The following is a 17,146-nucleotide window of genomic DNA, read 5'->3' as shown; positions in this document are numbered from 1 at the left end:
ATCAAGTCCACATCTTGGAGGCATTCGTGGACTCAGGGTTAGTCAAGAGTCACGTGCTGGATTAGCATTTAAATAAAGTCGCTCTTGTTCCCACAGTGACGTCTCCCACTGTGGCTATAACTCAGACGTGCTCTCGGCTTCCTCTGTGGTCCCAGCTCCCACTAGGTGGCCTGGCTGCTCTGCCCTGCCCTGGTAACAGCATCTGTTCCTTGTGTGACCGTCCAGCCCCCAGGGCAGAGGTGGCTTCTGGCAGTTGCTAATCCAGGCTGCTTGTCATCTCTGTCTGGCCTTTGGACTCTGCTGTCATCTTTGAAATAGGTTCTCTGCATCCGTTTCTCTCTGTAGAACTTCCTGGTGTGGGCTCTGTTTGCCTGATGAAGTTGACCTGGTCTCAAGGTGGGGCATTTGAATCCAGGTCTCTCTCTAAAGCCCATCCTGTTTCCTGACGATGTCTTGACACCCAGACTGGCAGAACGAGGTTAGGCCTTGCATGTAGATCAGAGACACCCAGCATGGAAGCATAGTGCAGTGGTGGCGGGGATCAATTCTGACAGGCTACTCATGTCCCAGTAGCCGCATGCCTTGGATTTTTGTAGGACTTCCCCATTTTCTTGTTCTTGCCTTTGTTTCAGTAAAGGCAGGCCATTGAATGTGGATGCACATGTGATTCACTTTTCTTCCCTTTGGTGAAATTTTATGCATGAAGAAATTCACAAATCAGAGAAATTCTTCTGTTACTGTATGCGATTGCCCATCCCTTCATTCATTCAGCAATACACTTACCCTCCAAGAGTCATATACTAAGTTATGTTAGTTTGCCTGGGTTGCCATGACAAAGCACAACTGAATGTTGTCCATAGGTTCTTGGAAACTGTGACTAAGTGAAGCAACATACAACAAAACCAATTTGTTTTTGTTTATTATTTTGCTTTGGTTTGAGATAGAATCTTACTCTGTCACCCAGGCCGGAATGCAATGGCATAATCTTGGCTCACTACAACCTCCACCTCCTGGGTTTAAGTGATTCTCCTGCTTCAGCCTCCCGAGTAGCTGGAACTACAAGTGCCCATCACCACGCCAGGCTAATTTTTGTATTTTTAGTAGAGACAGGGTTTCACCATGTTGGCCAGGCTGATCTCGAACTCCTGACCTCAAGGGATCTGCCCGCCTTGGCCTCCGAAAGTGTTGGGATTATAGATGTGAGCCACCACGCCCGGCCACAAAAGTAATTTGACCATAGGCTAATTGATGCAAATAAGAGTTAAGTTCCTACAGCATATTTCAGGTCACAAAAACATCACCAAACTTTCAAATAAAGACTGCAACCTCTTCTAATGTTAAACATTGAAATAAATGTGAAAGACTCAAACAAATTTAAATTTAAGAAAGACTCAAAAAAACACAAGTGAGATGATTATTTACCCAGTTGTTCCAGTTCAGGGCCACAGGTGGCTGGGGCCTCTCCCGGCAGCTCAGGGTGCAAGGCCTGGACAGGACACTCACACCCACGTGTACACTCACGCAGGCTGGGACTGTGTTGACAGGCCGGCTCACCTAACGTGCAGTTTTGGGCTGTAGGAGGAAACCAGGGTACCCCAAGAAAGCCCATGCAGACATGGGGAGAATGGGCCAACTCCACATAGATAGTGGCCCTGGCTGGGAATCTTTTTTTTTTCCTCACCAGCGTTATAATGAAATGACATTATTTGCAGACCTGGGTGACTTAACAAAAATTTATTTTCTCACATTTCTGGAGCCCAAAAGTCCAAGCTCGAGGGGTCGGCAGGGTTGGTTTCTCCTGAGGCCTCACTCCGTGGCTTGTGGACTCCACCTTCTCCCTGTGTTGTCATATGGTCATCCCTCTGTGTGTGTCTGTGTCCTCATCTCCTCCTCTTACAAGGACCCCAGTCAGGTTGGATCTGGGCCCACGCTCATGACTTTCTTTCAACTTAATTGCCTCTTTGAAAAGGCTTATCTCCAAATATAATCACATTCTAAGGAACTTGGGGGTTAGGCCTTCAACACAGGAACTCTGCAGGGATGCACTGAGTCCATATCAAAAGTCCTGGGTGCTGAGAGCTGGGAAAGGCAGGGCCCTGGCCCGAGAGACTAGCAGCGTAGGCCCATACAGGGTTGTACATTCAAATCTTCTAGAAAGGTTGGCGGTGGAAACCAGAAGATCAATGGACCCCAGGAAGACAGGCAGGGAACCCCAGCCAAAGGAGACCCCTCCATGGGAGGGGGAGACAGAGTGCCCAGGGGGACACCATGAGCTGTGGGGAGGAGGGGCCTCTGACCAGGCCTGTGGGGGAATGAGGGCTCATCCTCTGTTCTCTTTAAAGGTGAGGTACACCATCTTGCAGGAGAGGGGCCAGAGGAGGAGAAAAGGGAGCTGGCACAGGGCTAAGCCCTCCCATACTTGCCCCATCTTGGCTCTCTTGGACCCTGTGATGCATAGAGTGACATCAGCGCCTTTGACAAACAAGTAAACTGAGGCTGAGGGATGAAATACTAAGTGATTCAGGGCTGCCGAAAGCTGAGGCCAGGGTCTGAAAGCACAATTCTGAGCACGGATTTCAGGCGAATGTCACAATGTGTTTGGGTCTAGCGGGGAAAAGCCAGGTAGTATGTCTTGGATTCGCTTTAAATAAAGAGTTGAAGCACAAAAGCATTTCTTCTCAAAATAATATAACATCTTTGTTAGAAATGTGAAGAAAATCCCACTCCCATCTTCATAACACTATCATTTTGCATATTTATTCCTCATCTACATGCCGTAAAATTAATAATAGCTAAGCACTTACCGAGTACTTGTTCAGTACCAAGCCACTGTTCACAGGCTTAACAAGTATTAACATAATTAATCCTTAAAATCATACTAGGCCAGCACGGTGCCTGTAATCCCAGCACTTTGGGAGGCCGAGGCGGGCAGATCACCTGAGGTCGAGAGTTCAACACCAGCCTGACCAACATGGAGAAACCCTGTCTCTACTAAAAATACAAAATTAGCCGGGCATGGTACGGCTTGCCTGTAATCCCAGCTACTCGGGAGGCTGAGGCAGGAGAATCACTTGAACCCGGGAAGTGGATGTTGCAGTGAGCCAAGATTGTGCCATTGCACTCTAGCCTGGGCAACAAGAGCCAAACTGCATCTCAAAAAACCAAACCAAAACAAACAAACAAAAAAACTAAAAACACACTAAAAGTATCATCCACATTTGTTATTGGTTTAATTGGGGAACAGTGATACTTCACTGGCAATGTCATATTTGTGAGTGTATTAGCTTCCCACGGTTGCTGTAACACGTCACCACAAGCTTGGTGGCCAGAAGTGGGAATCAGTCTTCCTGAGCTAGTCGAGCTGTCAGTGGAGCCAAGCCCTCTCCGAGGCTGGAGGGGAAATCCATTTCCTGGTCTTCTCCACGTCTAGAGCTGCATTCCTGGGCTCCCGGCCTTGCCTCCATCTTTGGAGCCAGCTGCATGCAATCCTGCATTGGTGGCCACACGGCCATCCCTAGACTCAACCCTCTCTGTCTCCCTCTCTCAAGGACACTAGTGATTGGTCTTAGAGACCAGCCAGCGAATCCGAGTCCATATCCCCATCTCGCCATCCTTGACTTAATCCTATCTGCAGTCTCTCTTGCATTTTAGGTAACATTCATAGGTTCCAGGGATTAGGGCCTGGATAAACTTGGGGCCAAAATTTGCCCTGCCGAAGTGAAATTCGTCATTTTCTGCTTCGTTTAAGATTAGGAATCGTATCAGAATTAACTACTGTTCTCATAGTTATTGTTACAGATTGGTCTCAGGACTAGAAAGAAAGGCTTTTGTTTTTCCTAGCAAATCTCCCCATATCGTATAACTCATCGGAAAGCACTCAGCCTGACTGGCTGACTGGAGCTGCTCCTGTGGTCCAGTTTGGAAGGAGCTTGATTATGATCCTCACGAGAAAGCACGCTCTGGTCTGCCACCCCTGAGACCTTTCCTCAGGGCATGAGAACTGGAATAGGAGAGGGACTCTTGGCCTTATCATTAATAATAATGCATCATGTAATTTAATCTTCCTGAAAACCTACTGAACAAGGTTAATGACCTCTATTTTATAGATAAAGTTACGGAGGGTCATAGTGCTGAACTAGCCCTGCTAAGACCCCATGGCTGGTGAATGGCAGAGCCGGCAGGCAAAGCTAGTTCTTCACTCAGGGCAGCAGTATCTGTCCTGGATGTGCAGGTGTCCAGCGGGGACTTGGGGAGGAGTGAGGATATGCAGAGCTTAGGCACGGAGGCTATGAATGCACCTTCATGTGGATCATGGTTTCTATTATAGAGGCAAGATTGACATATTAAGGGGACTTGGAAAGTAGGCACAATGGGAGACAGGCCAATCATTTCAGTGCCTTCTCTCCCCATTGGTCCAGGAGCCTGGGCTTTCTTTTTGGACTTTCTGCCCCCACCCTGCTTGTGTCTCCCTCCCACAGAGCTGCAGTCAGGGTTCACATCCAGTCTGGGTTCATGTCTGCTTGTGACATAGCTCCAGTGTGTTTGCAAGACCACGCAAAGCCTTCCTGTGACTTAGCCATTCCTAATAGACAGTTAAGCCACTTCCAGCTTCTCATCTGGAAGAGTAAGTAATGCAGAGATTAATTTTTTTCAGTTGTAGAAATCTTTTTCTGAACTTCAATTATTCCTTAGGTTTATAAGAACGTAGCTAAAATGGGAGACAGCAGAGCAGAGGCTGACAATGCTAAGTCCGGAAGTAAGACCAACTAGATTCTATAATGCTGTGTGACTTTGGGCAAAATTCTGCCACCTCTGATCCTATTTGCTCACGTGTGAAGTAGGGGTAGCAGAACCCACCTGCAGCTGGTAATGTGAGGATTCATTGAAACCACCAAGTTAAAGCTCTTAGCCTAAATGGCTCAAGCTCAGGCACTCTTAGTTGGCATCACCTGAATCTGCAATTACTGGCTTCGGTGTGAGAACATTGAAGATTTCTGATGCATGGTACCTAATTGTTCAAATAACGTCTTTGAAGTATTGTAGATAATCTTGGGCAAGTGACTTAACCTATATTCATGAATATTATACAAAACGTAATTTTGCCAGAACATTGAATTGACCAAATGACAAAAACAATAATAATAATAATAATTTGGCCCCGGGGTCTGCAAAAGCCTTAGGCCATGTTGACTGCACCCTGAGCAAGTGCCTCCCTGCTTTTCATGCTGCAGAATTCAGGAGCTGGAGCTGTCAGAGAGGAAACTCCTCCGGAAGGTGGACCAGCTGAGCACCCACGTGACTCAGGAGAGAAGCGCCTGGCTGCGGGCCCAGGAGAAGCTGGCAGTGCTGCAGGGGGAGCTGGCCAGCCAGGTACGTTTCCTTCTCCTTTCCAGTCCCTGTTTCCTGGCCTTCAGGGCTGCTGGAACTCAGTAGTAGCTGCAGGTGGACAAAGCAGTACAGGGTGGGCCTGGGAGAGCCCAGGCGGGAGGGTTAGAGAGATCCTAAGTTCATGGTGCATGGTAGTGACTGCAGGGCCTGGGGCGTGCAGGGATGTGGGGGTGGGGGCTGCACACTTGCTGGAAGCTCTTGTGCCTGAGGACCTCAGCTCCAGGCCACAGCCTGAGGACAAGAGTTGGCTGATGCAGGGCTCCTGGGGTCTGGAGCTCTTATGCAGATGGGGGAGACTGATAAGAAACAAATAACTCTAAACCTGGATGTGGGGTGACATGGGGGAGTGTGCGAACCCCCCCCCAAGCGTGTGTTCAGGGGGCTGGGGGAGTTGAGGAGAGCTACAGAGAGCTGAGGCCGTGTGAGTTGGGCCTTGTTGGGAAGGGCCTGTGAGGCGTGAGTGACAGCATGGGCCATAGCACAGAGGTGTGCGAGAACAAAGAGCATATCACCGTGCTGGGGGGATGGAGTGGGTGAGTCGGAAAGTTTCAGAGGGGCCAGATGGCTAACTTTGCTGCATGGCCCAATTCTGAATACAATGGGAACAAGCTTTAGGAGACTTAAGTAGGGAAGCCTCGGGGTCAGATGGTCCTTTGGGGAATGCCATTCTCCCTGCATGGCAGAGAGAGATGGCGGAGGCAGGGGGAGAAGTTCGAGAGCTCCCTGGAGAAGGAGTGAGCAGTTAAGGGTCGGGGGCTCTGGAGGCAGAGGCCTGGAGCCAAACCCTGGCTCTGCCACTCACTAGCTGTGTGACCTTGGGCAAGTGACTTAACCTCTCTGGGCCTCAGCTTCTTCATCTGTGAAGTGGGAATGATATAGTACCAACCCCCTCAGATTGTTGTGTGGGTTGAATTGATACATGTAAAACACTCCCAACAGTAGGTATTTAAATGACACTATCTGCTTTTATAATTATTAGCCATTACTGAAATGTTCCAGGGGAAGGATGATGGGGCTGGAGGGTAGGCCATTTTTAGGAAAGGCTGCAGAGGCAAAAACCACAAAACTCCAAGGTAGCCGCATGTGGCGCCCAACAGTCCCCTGGAGGCATCCTGTTCTAGCCTGCTGCTATTTAGAATGCAGCCAGGGATTTTCAATTTGTAGGTTGCGACCCATCTGTGGGAGGTGAGATCGATTCAATTCAGGGGCTCACAACTGCACTTAAAAATCAAATCAATAGAGACTAAGAAACGTAAAAGCACATCACATGTGCTAGAGGGAGTGCCGTTTTGAGAAACTGGTGTCAGCTGTACACAGGTGTGTATCATGGGCATGATGTTCACAGGTGTTTCATACATGTTTCTTACGGTGAGAAACTGTCAAAAACCTGCAAAAGCACTTGGCATAGCTATTTGCTGAAATAGAATTGGACGTGGAAATACAAGGATTCCAATTAAATTGAAAATAGTCCTTGAGATGCCAGGGAGATATCCTAGTGGAATTTTTTTCCCCTTTATACTGAACTTCAGGTGCAGAAAATCGAGTTACTTCTCCTTGGCTCATAGTACCTCCTCATTACCATCCTGAGGGGAGTTTTAACACAGGTAGAGTAGCGTTGAGTGGGACTCCTCCGCCACTGATGTGATGTCTCGTGGAAAATGCTGTCATAAATACTTTTTGAGCTGTGCCCTATGTGCATATAGAATTTCCAAGATGAATTGGACCCAGCCCTGTAATGATGTTCACAGTGTGATAAGGGGCAAAAGATGAGGGTGACAGCAAGTGATACGCTGTTAGGGAGTGAAAGGTACTGCAGGGACCAGCAGTTTCTGCAGGGGAACACTAAACCCTCTTCTACATGCGTCGTCTTATTAAATCTGTCTCATGTGCTGTGTATGCTCCTGGGAAAGACTCGTCATAAAACTCAATTTCCAGATGGGCGGCAGATGTTCAAAGTGATAGCAAAATTGCTTAGGATCTCTCAGTCGCCCCTTGGCTCAGCTGCCACCCAGCCCCCAACCCTCTAACCCTAAATCTCTCGCTGCAAACATTTGTATTTTGAAGCGAGTTTTGCAGGAGTGCATGAGCAAGTTTTCCATGCCCTTCGCACCTGTATGTACCAAATAGCAGTTTTGCTTTGTTGCTGTCAGTGTTTCCAGTAAGCATTTGCATATGAAGATGCCTTGTTTCTGCAGTGACCTGCGGTCATTCTGAAAGCTGTCAAAGGCAGACCATCCAGGCTCTGAAGTCCCTCCACCGGTCACCATGCAAAGATCATTACAGAATACATGCCTTCAGGAAGGCCGGGAGAATTCTCCTCCCAGGGAATCTGACCCCAACTTTTATCTGCCCCACGTTCCCCAGAACTATCAAACAAAGCTTGTCTGAGCTGTTCCCAGGTTTCCTCTTTCACGTTTGCTCTTAGCTTGTTTGTTTCTGTTTTCCGGAAGCTCCCTGGCAGAAGAGCAGCAGCAAGTGCTGGCAATTGAAAGATTGACGTAGAGGCAGTTCTATCCCTTTGCTGGAGTTAATTCTGAAAAGTAGGAAACAGCTCTAATTTTCGCCGTGGGTGGTTCACCCCAGTCCAGCTCATGGCCCATGGGTGGGAAGCGGCAGATGTGTTCCCTGGCCAGGCAGGTGGGCAGATGAAAGAAGAAAAGGCATGAGTCAGGTACAAGGCGCTTGGCATCCTGGCCGCAGTGAATTTTAGCTGCATGATATGCAAGTCACTTCTGAGTGTCCCTCAGAAGTAGTAACATACCTCCCTCCAGGTGGAAAGTCCACAGTAATGACAGCTGCTGTGGCACTGGTGTCCTGACTCACCTGCTGGAGCCAGCTGACCCTGGGTGGGCCAAGCATTGACCCTGTAGATAGGAAATGGGGATCTCTGGGCAGTTCTGGGGTGGAAGTGGGGACACCTGGGAGGCTCCGGAGCAGGTGTGTGCACTCAGGTGCGGATGTATTCAGTATCGGGACATCTCCAGCGGCCCTGAGGATGTGCACTCGCTGATGGCCATCCTGCCACCTGCACAGCTCCCTTCCAGGACTCTTGAGGGAGCTCTTGAGGGTGCAGGGCCCAGACTAGGGTGGATGAGCTGAGAGAGACACTTGCCTCCGTGCCAAATTTAAAATGATGCAAAACAGTCAAAGAGATAATATTGTGATGCACTATTATAATGCACAAAATGCAAAAACGCACCATGCACAAAATACGGAAATGTTAAGTCAAGACAGAATCAATGTGAGCCGTGGCGTGTCCTTCGGGCTTGCTGACGCCCTCATCCACCGCCAACTTGTAGATCCGGGAGAAGGAGAGCGTGGCCAGGCGGCAGCAGTGGCGGCTGCGGCGGTTGCAGGAGCGGTTGCGGCGCAAGGACGAGGCAGTGGGGCAGCAGGCGGCGGCCCTGGAGCGCAGCCGGCGGACCCAGCGGCGCCAGCTGGGCCTGGTGCGCGAGCAGGAACGCGTCCTGCGGGCGCAGGTGCAGCGGCTGGAGCGCAACGTGCGACGCCTCTGCCACGCCGCGGGCCTCCTGCTGGCCCAGCGGGACATCGCGGCCCCGGGCCTCCAGAGCGCCCCCGAGGCGACCGCGGAACTGCGCGCCCTGCAGGCGAGGGCAGAGCGCAGCGAGCGCGAGCGAGAGGAGGCGGCGCGCAGGCTGCAGCAGCACCGGGCCACAGAGCGCCAGCTCCGCGGGCAGCTGGAGGAGCTGCGCTGCTTCATCTATGGGCTGAAACTGTCGGAGATCGGCCTGCAGTGCCAGGTGGAGGACCTCGCCCAGCAGAACCAGTGCCTGCGAGAGGAGCTGGGAGCCCAGGCCCCTGTTGGTCACTGCAGCCTGGTAAGTGGCGGCAACCCAGGGCAGGAGTGATCTTTTGCCTTTTTCTTTCTCCTCCAGCCACTTGGTCAGGTCTTTGACCCATTCATTTTCCGGGCTCCTCTTCGTACACCTGTCCAACCCTGCCAGCCCTGTCCATCGTCCTTCACTGCATCTACTCACCTCCCCACCCACCCTTCCATCTAACCTCACTCACTCATTCAGTGCATGCCCACCTCACTACCCATCCACCAACCGTGTCCACCCACCTGTCCATCCTCAGATGCACACACTTGCCCATCATCCATCCATCCACCTATCCAACCACTCACCCATCTACCCACCATCATTTTCCCATTCATTCTAACAGCTGCTTGTCCACACAGCCACTTATGAGCCCACTTACTAAACCACTTGTTTTCCCATTGTTGAAATCTGTTTGGGCTTTTATTAAAAAAAATATCATAGATGGTGGCTTATAAACAACAGAAACTTATTTTTCACACTTTTGGAGACTGGAGGTCCAAGATCAAGGCACCAGCAGATTTGGTGTGGGGGGAGGGCCTTCTCACTGGGTCCTCATGGGGCAGGAGGGAGAGGGAGCCTTCTGGGGTACTTATACCATCCATGAAGCCTCCACTGTCATGACCTAATTACCTCCCAAAGACCCCACCACCTGACACCCTCACATTGAGGATTAGGATTTCATCATAAATTTGGTGGGGGAACACAGCCATTCAGACCCTAGCACTCACCCTCTCCCACTTGTCTAGCCATATTCCGTTATCTTCTCATTCACCACACCATCTGTTCATCTATCTACCCCTCTGGCCACTGGCCAGGCAGCTAACCAGCCACCTTATATCCCTTATTGTCCACTCACTCTTGTCCATCCATCTGTCCAACCTCCAATGAGTTCCTGCCGACTGCCAGGCCCTGCGCTAGACAAGATCTTCGACATGCTGTGCCACAAGACTCATATGTGCTTGTGAAGTCTGGTCCCTCTCCTCTGGAAGCAGTCACCTCTTCTCCCACTTCACCTGTAGCACCAAAGGTGACAACGGTTCCCTGGTGGCAATTCTGTGCGTGCATCTTCAGTTCTCCCTCTTTAGACCGTGAGCTCCTTGAGGGCAAAGTCCAGACACGATGGTCTTTGGAGCCCCCATAGCAGCACACAGGAGGGCCTCAGGACTGTGGAGTAGAGAGCACACAGGGTAGGGTCCCTTTCTGGTTTGCATATTTACTCACTGTGTGACCTTGGACAAACTTCTTAAACTCTGGAGGGCAGGTTGGACATGTATTGATTCATTTGATTGAGGGGAGGGTAAAAGCTTACATTTTATGTATTCCTACCGTGTGCTCAAATCCATACTGGGTGTTTGCAAAAACATTATTTCATTTAATGCTTACGAAGGAAGGTGATATTAGCATCTTCCTTTTGCATTTGAAGAAGCTGAGGCTCAGAGTACAGCATCTTTTAACTGTTGTCACACAGATATTAAGGGACCAAACTGGAATGCAATCAAAATTTCATGAGAGTCCAAAGTTTATCGTTTATACTGTGGCAACCTACCTTCTGCAATGAAAGCACTCATTCAGCTCCCACAAAGAGATCTACAGCCTGCTTCTCCCCTGTGGCTCAATTTGCATTTAAGGAAGAATGAGTGAGCAACCGTAGCCCAAAAAGGAGTGCTCATTTTCTGGAAATAAAATTTATCTTCAAACCTGGACAATCTATTTAAAATTACTTGGAACTTTAAATGATCTGAATTTTCTCAGGATAACGATGTGTGTCTTATCCAGGTTGTAACGGCTTTATTGGTGGTCTTAGTTGACCTTTTTACTGCTTTATCCTCCTATTCTCGCTCTTGTACATTTCCTGTTTGTTGTTCTTCCTTATGTTCATCAGATAAAAGGAAAACAAAGTGTATAACATTGGCAACTTTTGTAATTTTGGAAAACAAGTTGTGCCTAGATGGAAATTGTCATTTAAAATTCTCTCTGTAATTTTCCTAAACATAAGACTTTAGACTGTTGGTTGGCTTAAGTCCTTCTTCCCCCAATTTCTCCATTCATCCCATCTTCCTCTTGTAAAAGTCCCGGTGGCCCAGGGGAACTGCACCTTGCATGGGGCTCAGCTTTCAAGGCTGCGCTGCAGGCTGCTATGTACAGTCGCACTTCTCAGAAATAGCTACCTGCTATTTCTTGAAAATGGTTATCTGGGAGATAGCACGAGTACCTATGTATTTAGGAAGTACCTGCTCATGTCTTGGCCATTCTGTTTTCTCATGTAATCCTTAGGACAGCCTTGTGAGACAGGTGCTGTTTACCCACTGAACAGATAGAGAAGCTGAGACCCAGGGAGTTTAAGTGACATCATCACAGGCACCAGCTGTTAAGTATCCCGGCCAGGAAAAAGACATGGCCAGAGCCGTGACCTCTGCCTGCTGCCCGGACCTCGAGATCCTGGGGTTAGAGTTTGTTATGGAGGAGCCTGGGGCAGCAGCAGTGGCTGGATTCAGTAGATTCTATGCCATCAGCTCACTGGATCCTTGTCAATGTGTGTCTGACCTTCTCAAGGTTTCATGCTTCCTCTTATAAAAGTCCCAGTGGCCCAGGGGAACTCCACCTCATGTGGGGCTCAGTTCTCAATGCTGCACTCTGGGCTGGCCTGCACAGGCACACTTCTCTTGAAAGTTCCATAAATTGCCCATCAAGTGTGGTCCCCAGCCACTTTTGCCTCGGTCTCTCATCAGCAGAGTAGCTGAGAAAGCAGGGTTGCAACTCAGAAACCTGTGGAGTGTAGAATGCTGAGCCTTCAACACTGGAGTGGAGCAAGATGCTCACACTCAGAGGTGCAAGCGGGAATGAGAGTGGAGATGATGGAGGATTCCAGCACAGCTCTGCCTTCTACCAGCTGAACGCTTTCAGGCAGGTTCCTAAATTCTCTGTGCCCCTTGTGAAATGGGATTGATACTGGGATGATGATAATACTAGTGCATCCTGGTGTGACTGTGAGAATGAAATGAGAAAGCACAGGGAAAGCTCTTAGCTCAGTGCCTGGTATATTTTGAGTGATCAATCAAATCTAGCTTCTGTCACTGTCAGCATCATCACCACCATCACCATCATCACCATCACCATCACCATCACCATCACCATCACTATCACCATCATCACCATCACCATCGCCATCACATCATCACCATCACCATCACATCATCATCACCATCACTATCATCACCATCACCATCATCACCATCGACAGCATCACCATCACATCATCATCACCATCACCATCATCACCATCACATCACCATCACCATCACCATCATCACCATCACCAGCATCACCAGCATCACCATCACCATCATATCATCACCATCACTATCATCACCATCACCATCATCACCATCATATCATCACCATCACCATCACCATCATATCATCATCACCATCACTATCATCACTATCACCATCATCACCATCACATCATCACCACCATCATCATCACCATCACCATCATCACCATCATATCATCACCATCATCACTATCACCATCATCACCATCACCATCATCACCATCATCTCATCACTATCATCACCACCATCATCATCACCATCATATCATCACTATCACCAGCACCATCACCATCATCACTATCACCATCACATCATCACCATAATCATCACCATCACATCATCACCATCACCATCATCACCATCATATCATCATCACCATCATCATTATCACCATCATCACCGCCATCACCATCACATCATCATCACCATCACCATCATCACCATCACTGTCCCCATTATCATCATCACCATCACCACCACCACCACCATCATATTGTTAGCCCATCACCATCATATCATCATCACTATCACCATCACATCATCACCATAATCACCATGACCATCACAGTCACCATCACCATCACCACCACATCATCATCACCATTACCATCACATCATCACCATCACCACCGCCACCATCATCACTATCACCATCAACATCACCACCATCACTAACATCACCATCACCACCACATCATCACCATCACAGTCACCATCACCACCACATCATCATCACCATCACCATCATCACCATTACCATCACATCATCATTGCCATCACCACCACCACCATCATCACTATCACCATCACCAACATCACCTTCACCATGAATACCATCATCACCAACATCACCATTACCATCACCACCATCACCATCATCACCATTACCACCCTCATCACTATCACCATCATCATCACCATTGCCACCCTCCTCCTCATATCTTCCTGGGCTTGTGCTCATCTAGTAGGATATTGGGTAAGTCAGCCTCACTACCTACATTGTAATTTTCTCTCTCTTGACTTTTAATTTGTTTTCCCTGAGGGCTTATCCTGGACTGGAGTAGGTTAGATGTGAGTGTAGTTTGTCACCATTGAGCTGCCGGAATGGCTGGTGGGAGCTCAGGTCAACAGGTCCCCAGGGTGGACGGGGCCTGTGGTCACCAGCTCCTGTATCCCAGCAGCCTGTGGATAGGCTGGGAAGACTGAGAGAACTGCAGTGACCATGTGCAAAGGGCCATCTGGGGGCGGTTCTCTGGGCCAAGGAGCTGAGAACCTTTACCTGGGTCTGCTGCAGGGCAGGGCAGGTGGGTGAAGCCCCCTGGCTGATAGAAGACCTGGGATGTGAGAGGGGATGAGGGGAAGGGGCTGGCTTTCATCTTGGGAGCTGCCCATCTGTTACTCACTTAATCCTCAAGTTTACCTTGAGGATTAAGGTAATCAGGTAGGTATCATCTTGTCTGCTTCATAGAGGAGGCAGAAGGCTCAGAGATGCAGTGCCCTGTCCATGGTCACACAACCAAGGAGCGAGGCCCCGATGTAATTCCCATTCCCTGGCTTTCCTGTCATATCCACCCAGCCTCCTTGGTTGGGGATTTCCCAGAGGCAGCTGTGGGCGCTCATGCAGCTGAGAACTGCCCTCCGAGGGTGTGGGGATGGCACCAGCAGTGACCCCGAGTCAGGCTGCCGGGGCTCTGAGCCCACCTGGCGGGGTGAAGCGCTGGGGCGAAGCGCTGGGGCAGGAGAGGCCCCAGCCTGCCACAGGCCTGGAGACAGAGTGTGACAGCAGCAGGCAAGGTGTTCCCAGCTGGTTTGGAGCTAGCTGCTGCAGGTAAGGGCCAGGTCAGCCGGGGCATTCCCAGGGCTGCTGGGTTGGGCCCTGAGGAAGCAGGCAAGGCACAGCGTGTTATTCTCCTGGGGCTGCTGTAACCAAGTACCTCAAACCTGCTGGCTTAAAACTGCAGACATTTATTCTCTCCCAGGTCTGGGAGCCAGAAGTCGGAAATCAAGGTGGCAGTGGGGCCATGCTTCCTCCTGAGGCTCTAGGGCACAGTCTGCTCCCCAGCTTCTGGTGGCTCCTGACAATCTTCAGCTTGCAGACGCATCACTCTGATTTCTGCCTCCATCTTCTCTTGGCCTCTTTCCTCTGTGTGTCTGTCTCTGTGTCTCTTATCTTCTTATATGGACACCAGATCTTTATTGGATTAGGACCCAGCCTAATCTAGTATGGTCTCCCCTTAATTTGATCACATCTGCAATGACACTATTTTCAACTAAGGCTACACTCTCAGGTACGATTTCTTTTGGGAAGACACAATTCAACCCACTCCACAAAGTTATGTGGCAGATGACGGCTTATGGTCTCTTCTCCTCCTCCAGCTGTTCCCTGGCCCCAGGAGCCTCTTCTGTCCTCCCAGGGCCCTCACATGCATGACTGTCAGTTCTGGGCTGAGCCTCCCAAGGGTAGGGCTGGGGCTGGGTGCGCCCTGCCTTCCCAGTGTTTGCTGAGTGCCACGGGCACACTGACATGCTATACATTTATTTATTCATTCATTTACTGCCAACAAAACATGCATCTTGCAAAACAGGCACTGTCTTCTTTATTTTCTGCTACATTCCCAGCTCTAGCACAGTCCTTGGCACGGAAGAGATGCTGGGTGAATATTTATTAAGTGCAAGGAGGGAGAAGGGAAGATAGCGCTGACTCTCAGTTACCGGAGCCTGTGTGGGTTCAGGCCCCTTTTCAGTCCTGTGAGGCTGAAAACAGATGATCTGGCTTCTGGGCTTGTTTAGGATGCTGGTCTTGGGACGTGCGACCTCCACAGTGGATTTCTACTGGATGAGAAATAGCAGCAGTTGTCTCCCTGGTGGTGTCAGAGGGAAGAACCCAAGAGAGTATGACTGCAGGACCCTGCTGAACAAACGCTGGATAACATTCTCAGCATAAAATATCATGGAGCACGAACTCCTGACCTAAAGGGACCAGCCTGTCCAACATGGCAAAACCCTGTCTCTACTAAAAATACAAAAATTAGCTGGGCGTGGTGGCATGTGCCTGTAATCCCAGCTACTTGGGAGGCTGTGGCAGGAGAATTGCTTGAACCTGGGGGGCAGAGGTCGCAGTGAGCTGAGATCATGCCACTGCACTCCAGCCTGGGTGAGAGAATGAGACTCTGTCTCAAAAAGATAAAAGGAAAAAATGTCATTGGGTAATCACTGATTCTGCCTTCGAGCAATCTAAAACCGTGGCCCTTGAAAAACCAGGTTAGGAGAATTTTGACTAGCAAGAGGCTTGCTTTGGCTGTGTTTGTGTATCCATTTCATCATGGCTTTTGCATTTCTGGTATGGCTTGCTGTAACTTTCGGTGGAGGTGGGCTCTCCTGCCACTTACCGATGGGTTGCCCTTGGAGGGGACTCAGCACCACTTCCTAATAACATCCCTTTGGGGATATGGGTTTTAACGGATGAGTTTTGAGGGGACATGAAAGTTCAGACCATAATATGGTGGCACCAGGATTTGCCCTTTTGTGGGCTGATCCCATCACTGTGTCCCATGCCCTATTCCTTCAGTAAATACTGGTCAACAGGTCAACAGTCAGGATTTGATGGTATCCATTTGATGGCTGTGCTTGGCTCCAGTCTGAGCTCAGTACAGGGGCTGGAGAGTAAGACAAGACTCTGCCCCACAGGATGACAAAACAGGTTGAGGGAAGGGGGTAGGGGCAGAGGAAGGGGAAGAAAATGAGCCCTGTGGAGTCCGTGGGTCACTGAAGGAGGACCCTGGTGTTGGAGTGGGGGCTGGACCCAGGCTGCAGCATGTGACAAGGCTGCCAGGCTCTGTCCATCTCTCAGAGGGAAGCTGATGGCCCACAAAGAGCAGCTTGAGGTCAAAAAGGGCTGCCTGGAAAGGAAGAATTCCTCCTGAGAGGGCCACTGCGAAACATGAAGCGCCAGCCAGCTACCAGCTCTCAGGATGAATGCAGCCTGGAATTTAAAAATTAATGTGTTAGAACCCATCGATAAGGAAACTGCAAAGCCAGATGCGGCCCTTCGGTGGTGACTGTCAAAGGATCTCCCTCCATAAGCACCCCGCCGTGGCCGCCCACGGGATCTTCCTCCATAAGCACCCCGCCGTGGCCGCCCACGGCCTCAGGATCAAGTTCAACCTCCTATCCATGGCATTCAAGGCCCCTGGCGTTCTGCTCCTTCAAGCTCAGTCTCCCGTATGTCATTTCAGTCACACTGAGCTGCAGGTCCCTGCATGTGCCAGGCTCTTCTGCCTGGTAGCCTTCCCTGTGTCTAGAAGCTTCTAGTGCCCATCCCCACTCAGGCTGCTTGGAAAGCCTTGCTACTTTCTCTTTATTTGTTGGGAATGTTGCTTCCTCTGGAAGACTTCCCTGATCTCACGTCAACTCGGTGCCCCCATGGTGACATGAGCCACCTCTGGTGGTCCTGATGTCCACTGTGCCCAGATGCCCACCCCCTCAGCTGTGTGCCCCTCATCATCCAAAACTGGTTCACTTTAGCTCCATTCCCAGTCCCTGGCCACCAGCTGTGAAGTGCTTGATAAGTGAGTGCCTTG

At 49.9% G+C, this 17,146-nt stretch overlaps 1 protein-coding gene across 2 annotated transcripts in view; it reads left to right on the top strand.

Annotated features, from left to right (window-relative positions):
• C3H4orf50 (chromosome 3 C4orf50 homolog) overlaps nt 1-17,146 on the top strand; it is a 60,730-nt gene that overhangs the window by 955 nt on the left and 42,629 nt on the right. Inside the window, exons 2-3 of one of the 2 annotated variants that reach the window (XM_026455645.1) lie at nt 5,232-5,370; nt 8,688-9,227. In XM_026455645.1, the coding sequence (XP_026311430.1) occupies nt 5,232-5,370; nt 8,688-9,227 (679 nt within the window). The remainder of the gene's footprint in view (nt 1-5,231; nt 5,371-8,687; nt 9,228-17,146) is intronic. The other variant, XM_026455646.1, reaches the window with a different exon arrangement.

This window comes from Piliocolobus tephrosceles, chromosome 3 (genome assembly GCF_002776525.5).
Source record: "Piliocolobus tephrosceles isolate RC106 chromosome 3, ASM277652v3, whole genome shotgun sequence".
Classification (NCBI taxonomy): Eukaryota; Metazoa; Chordata; class Mammalia; order Primates; family Cercopithecidae; genus Piliocolobus; species Piliocolobus tephrosceles.
The sequence above is the reverse complement of the archived record's forward strand: the minus strand, read 5'-3'. Positions and strand labels throughout refer to the sequence as shown.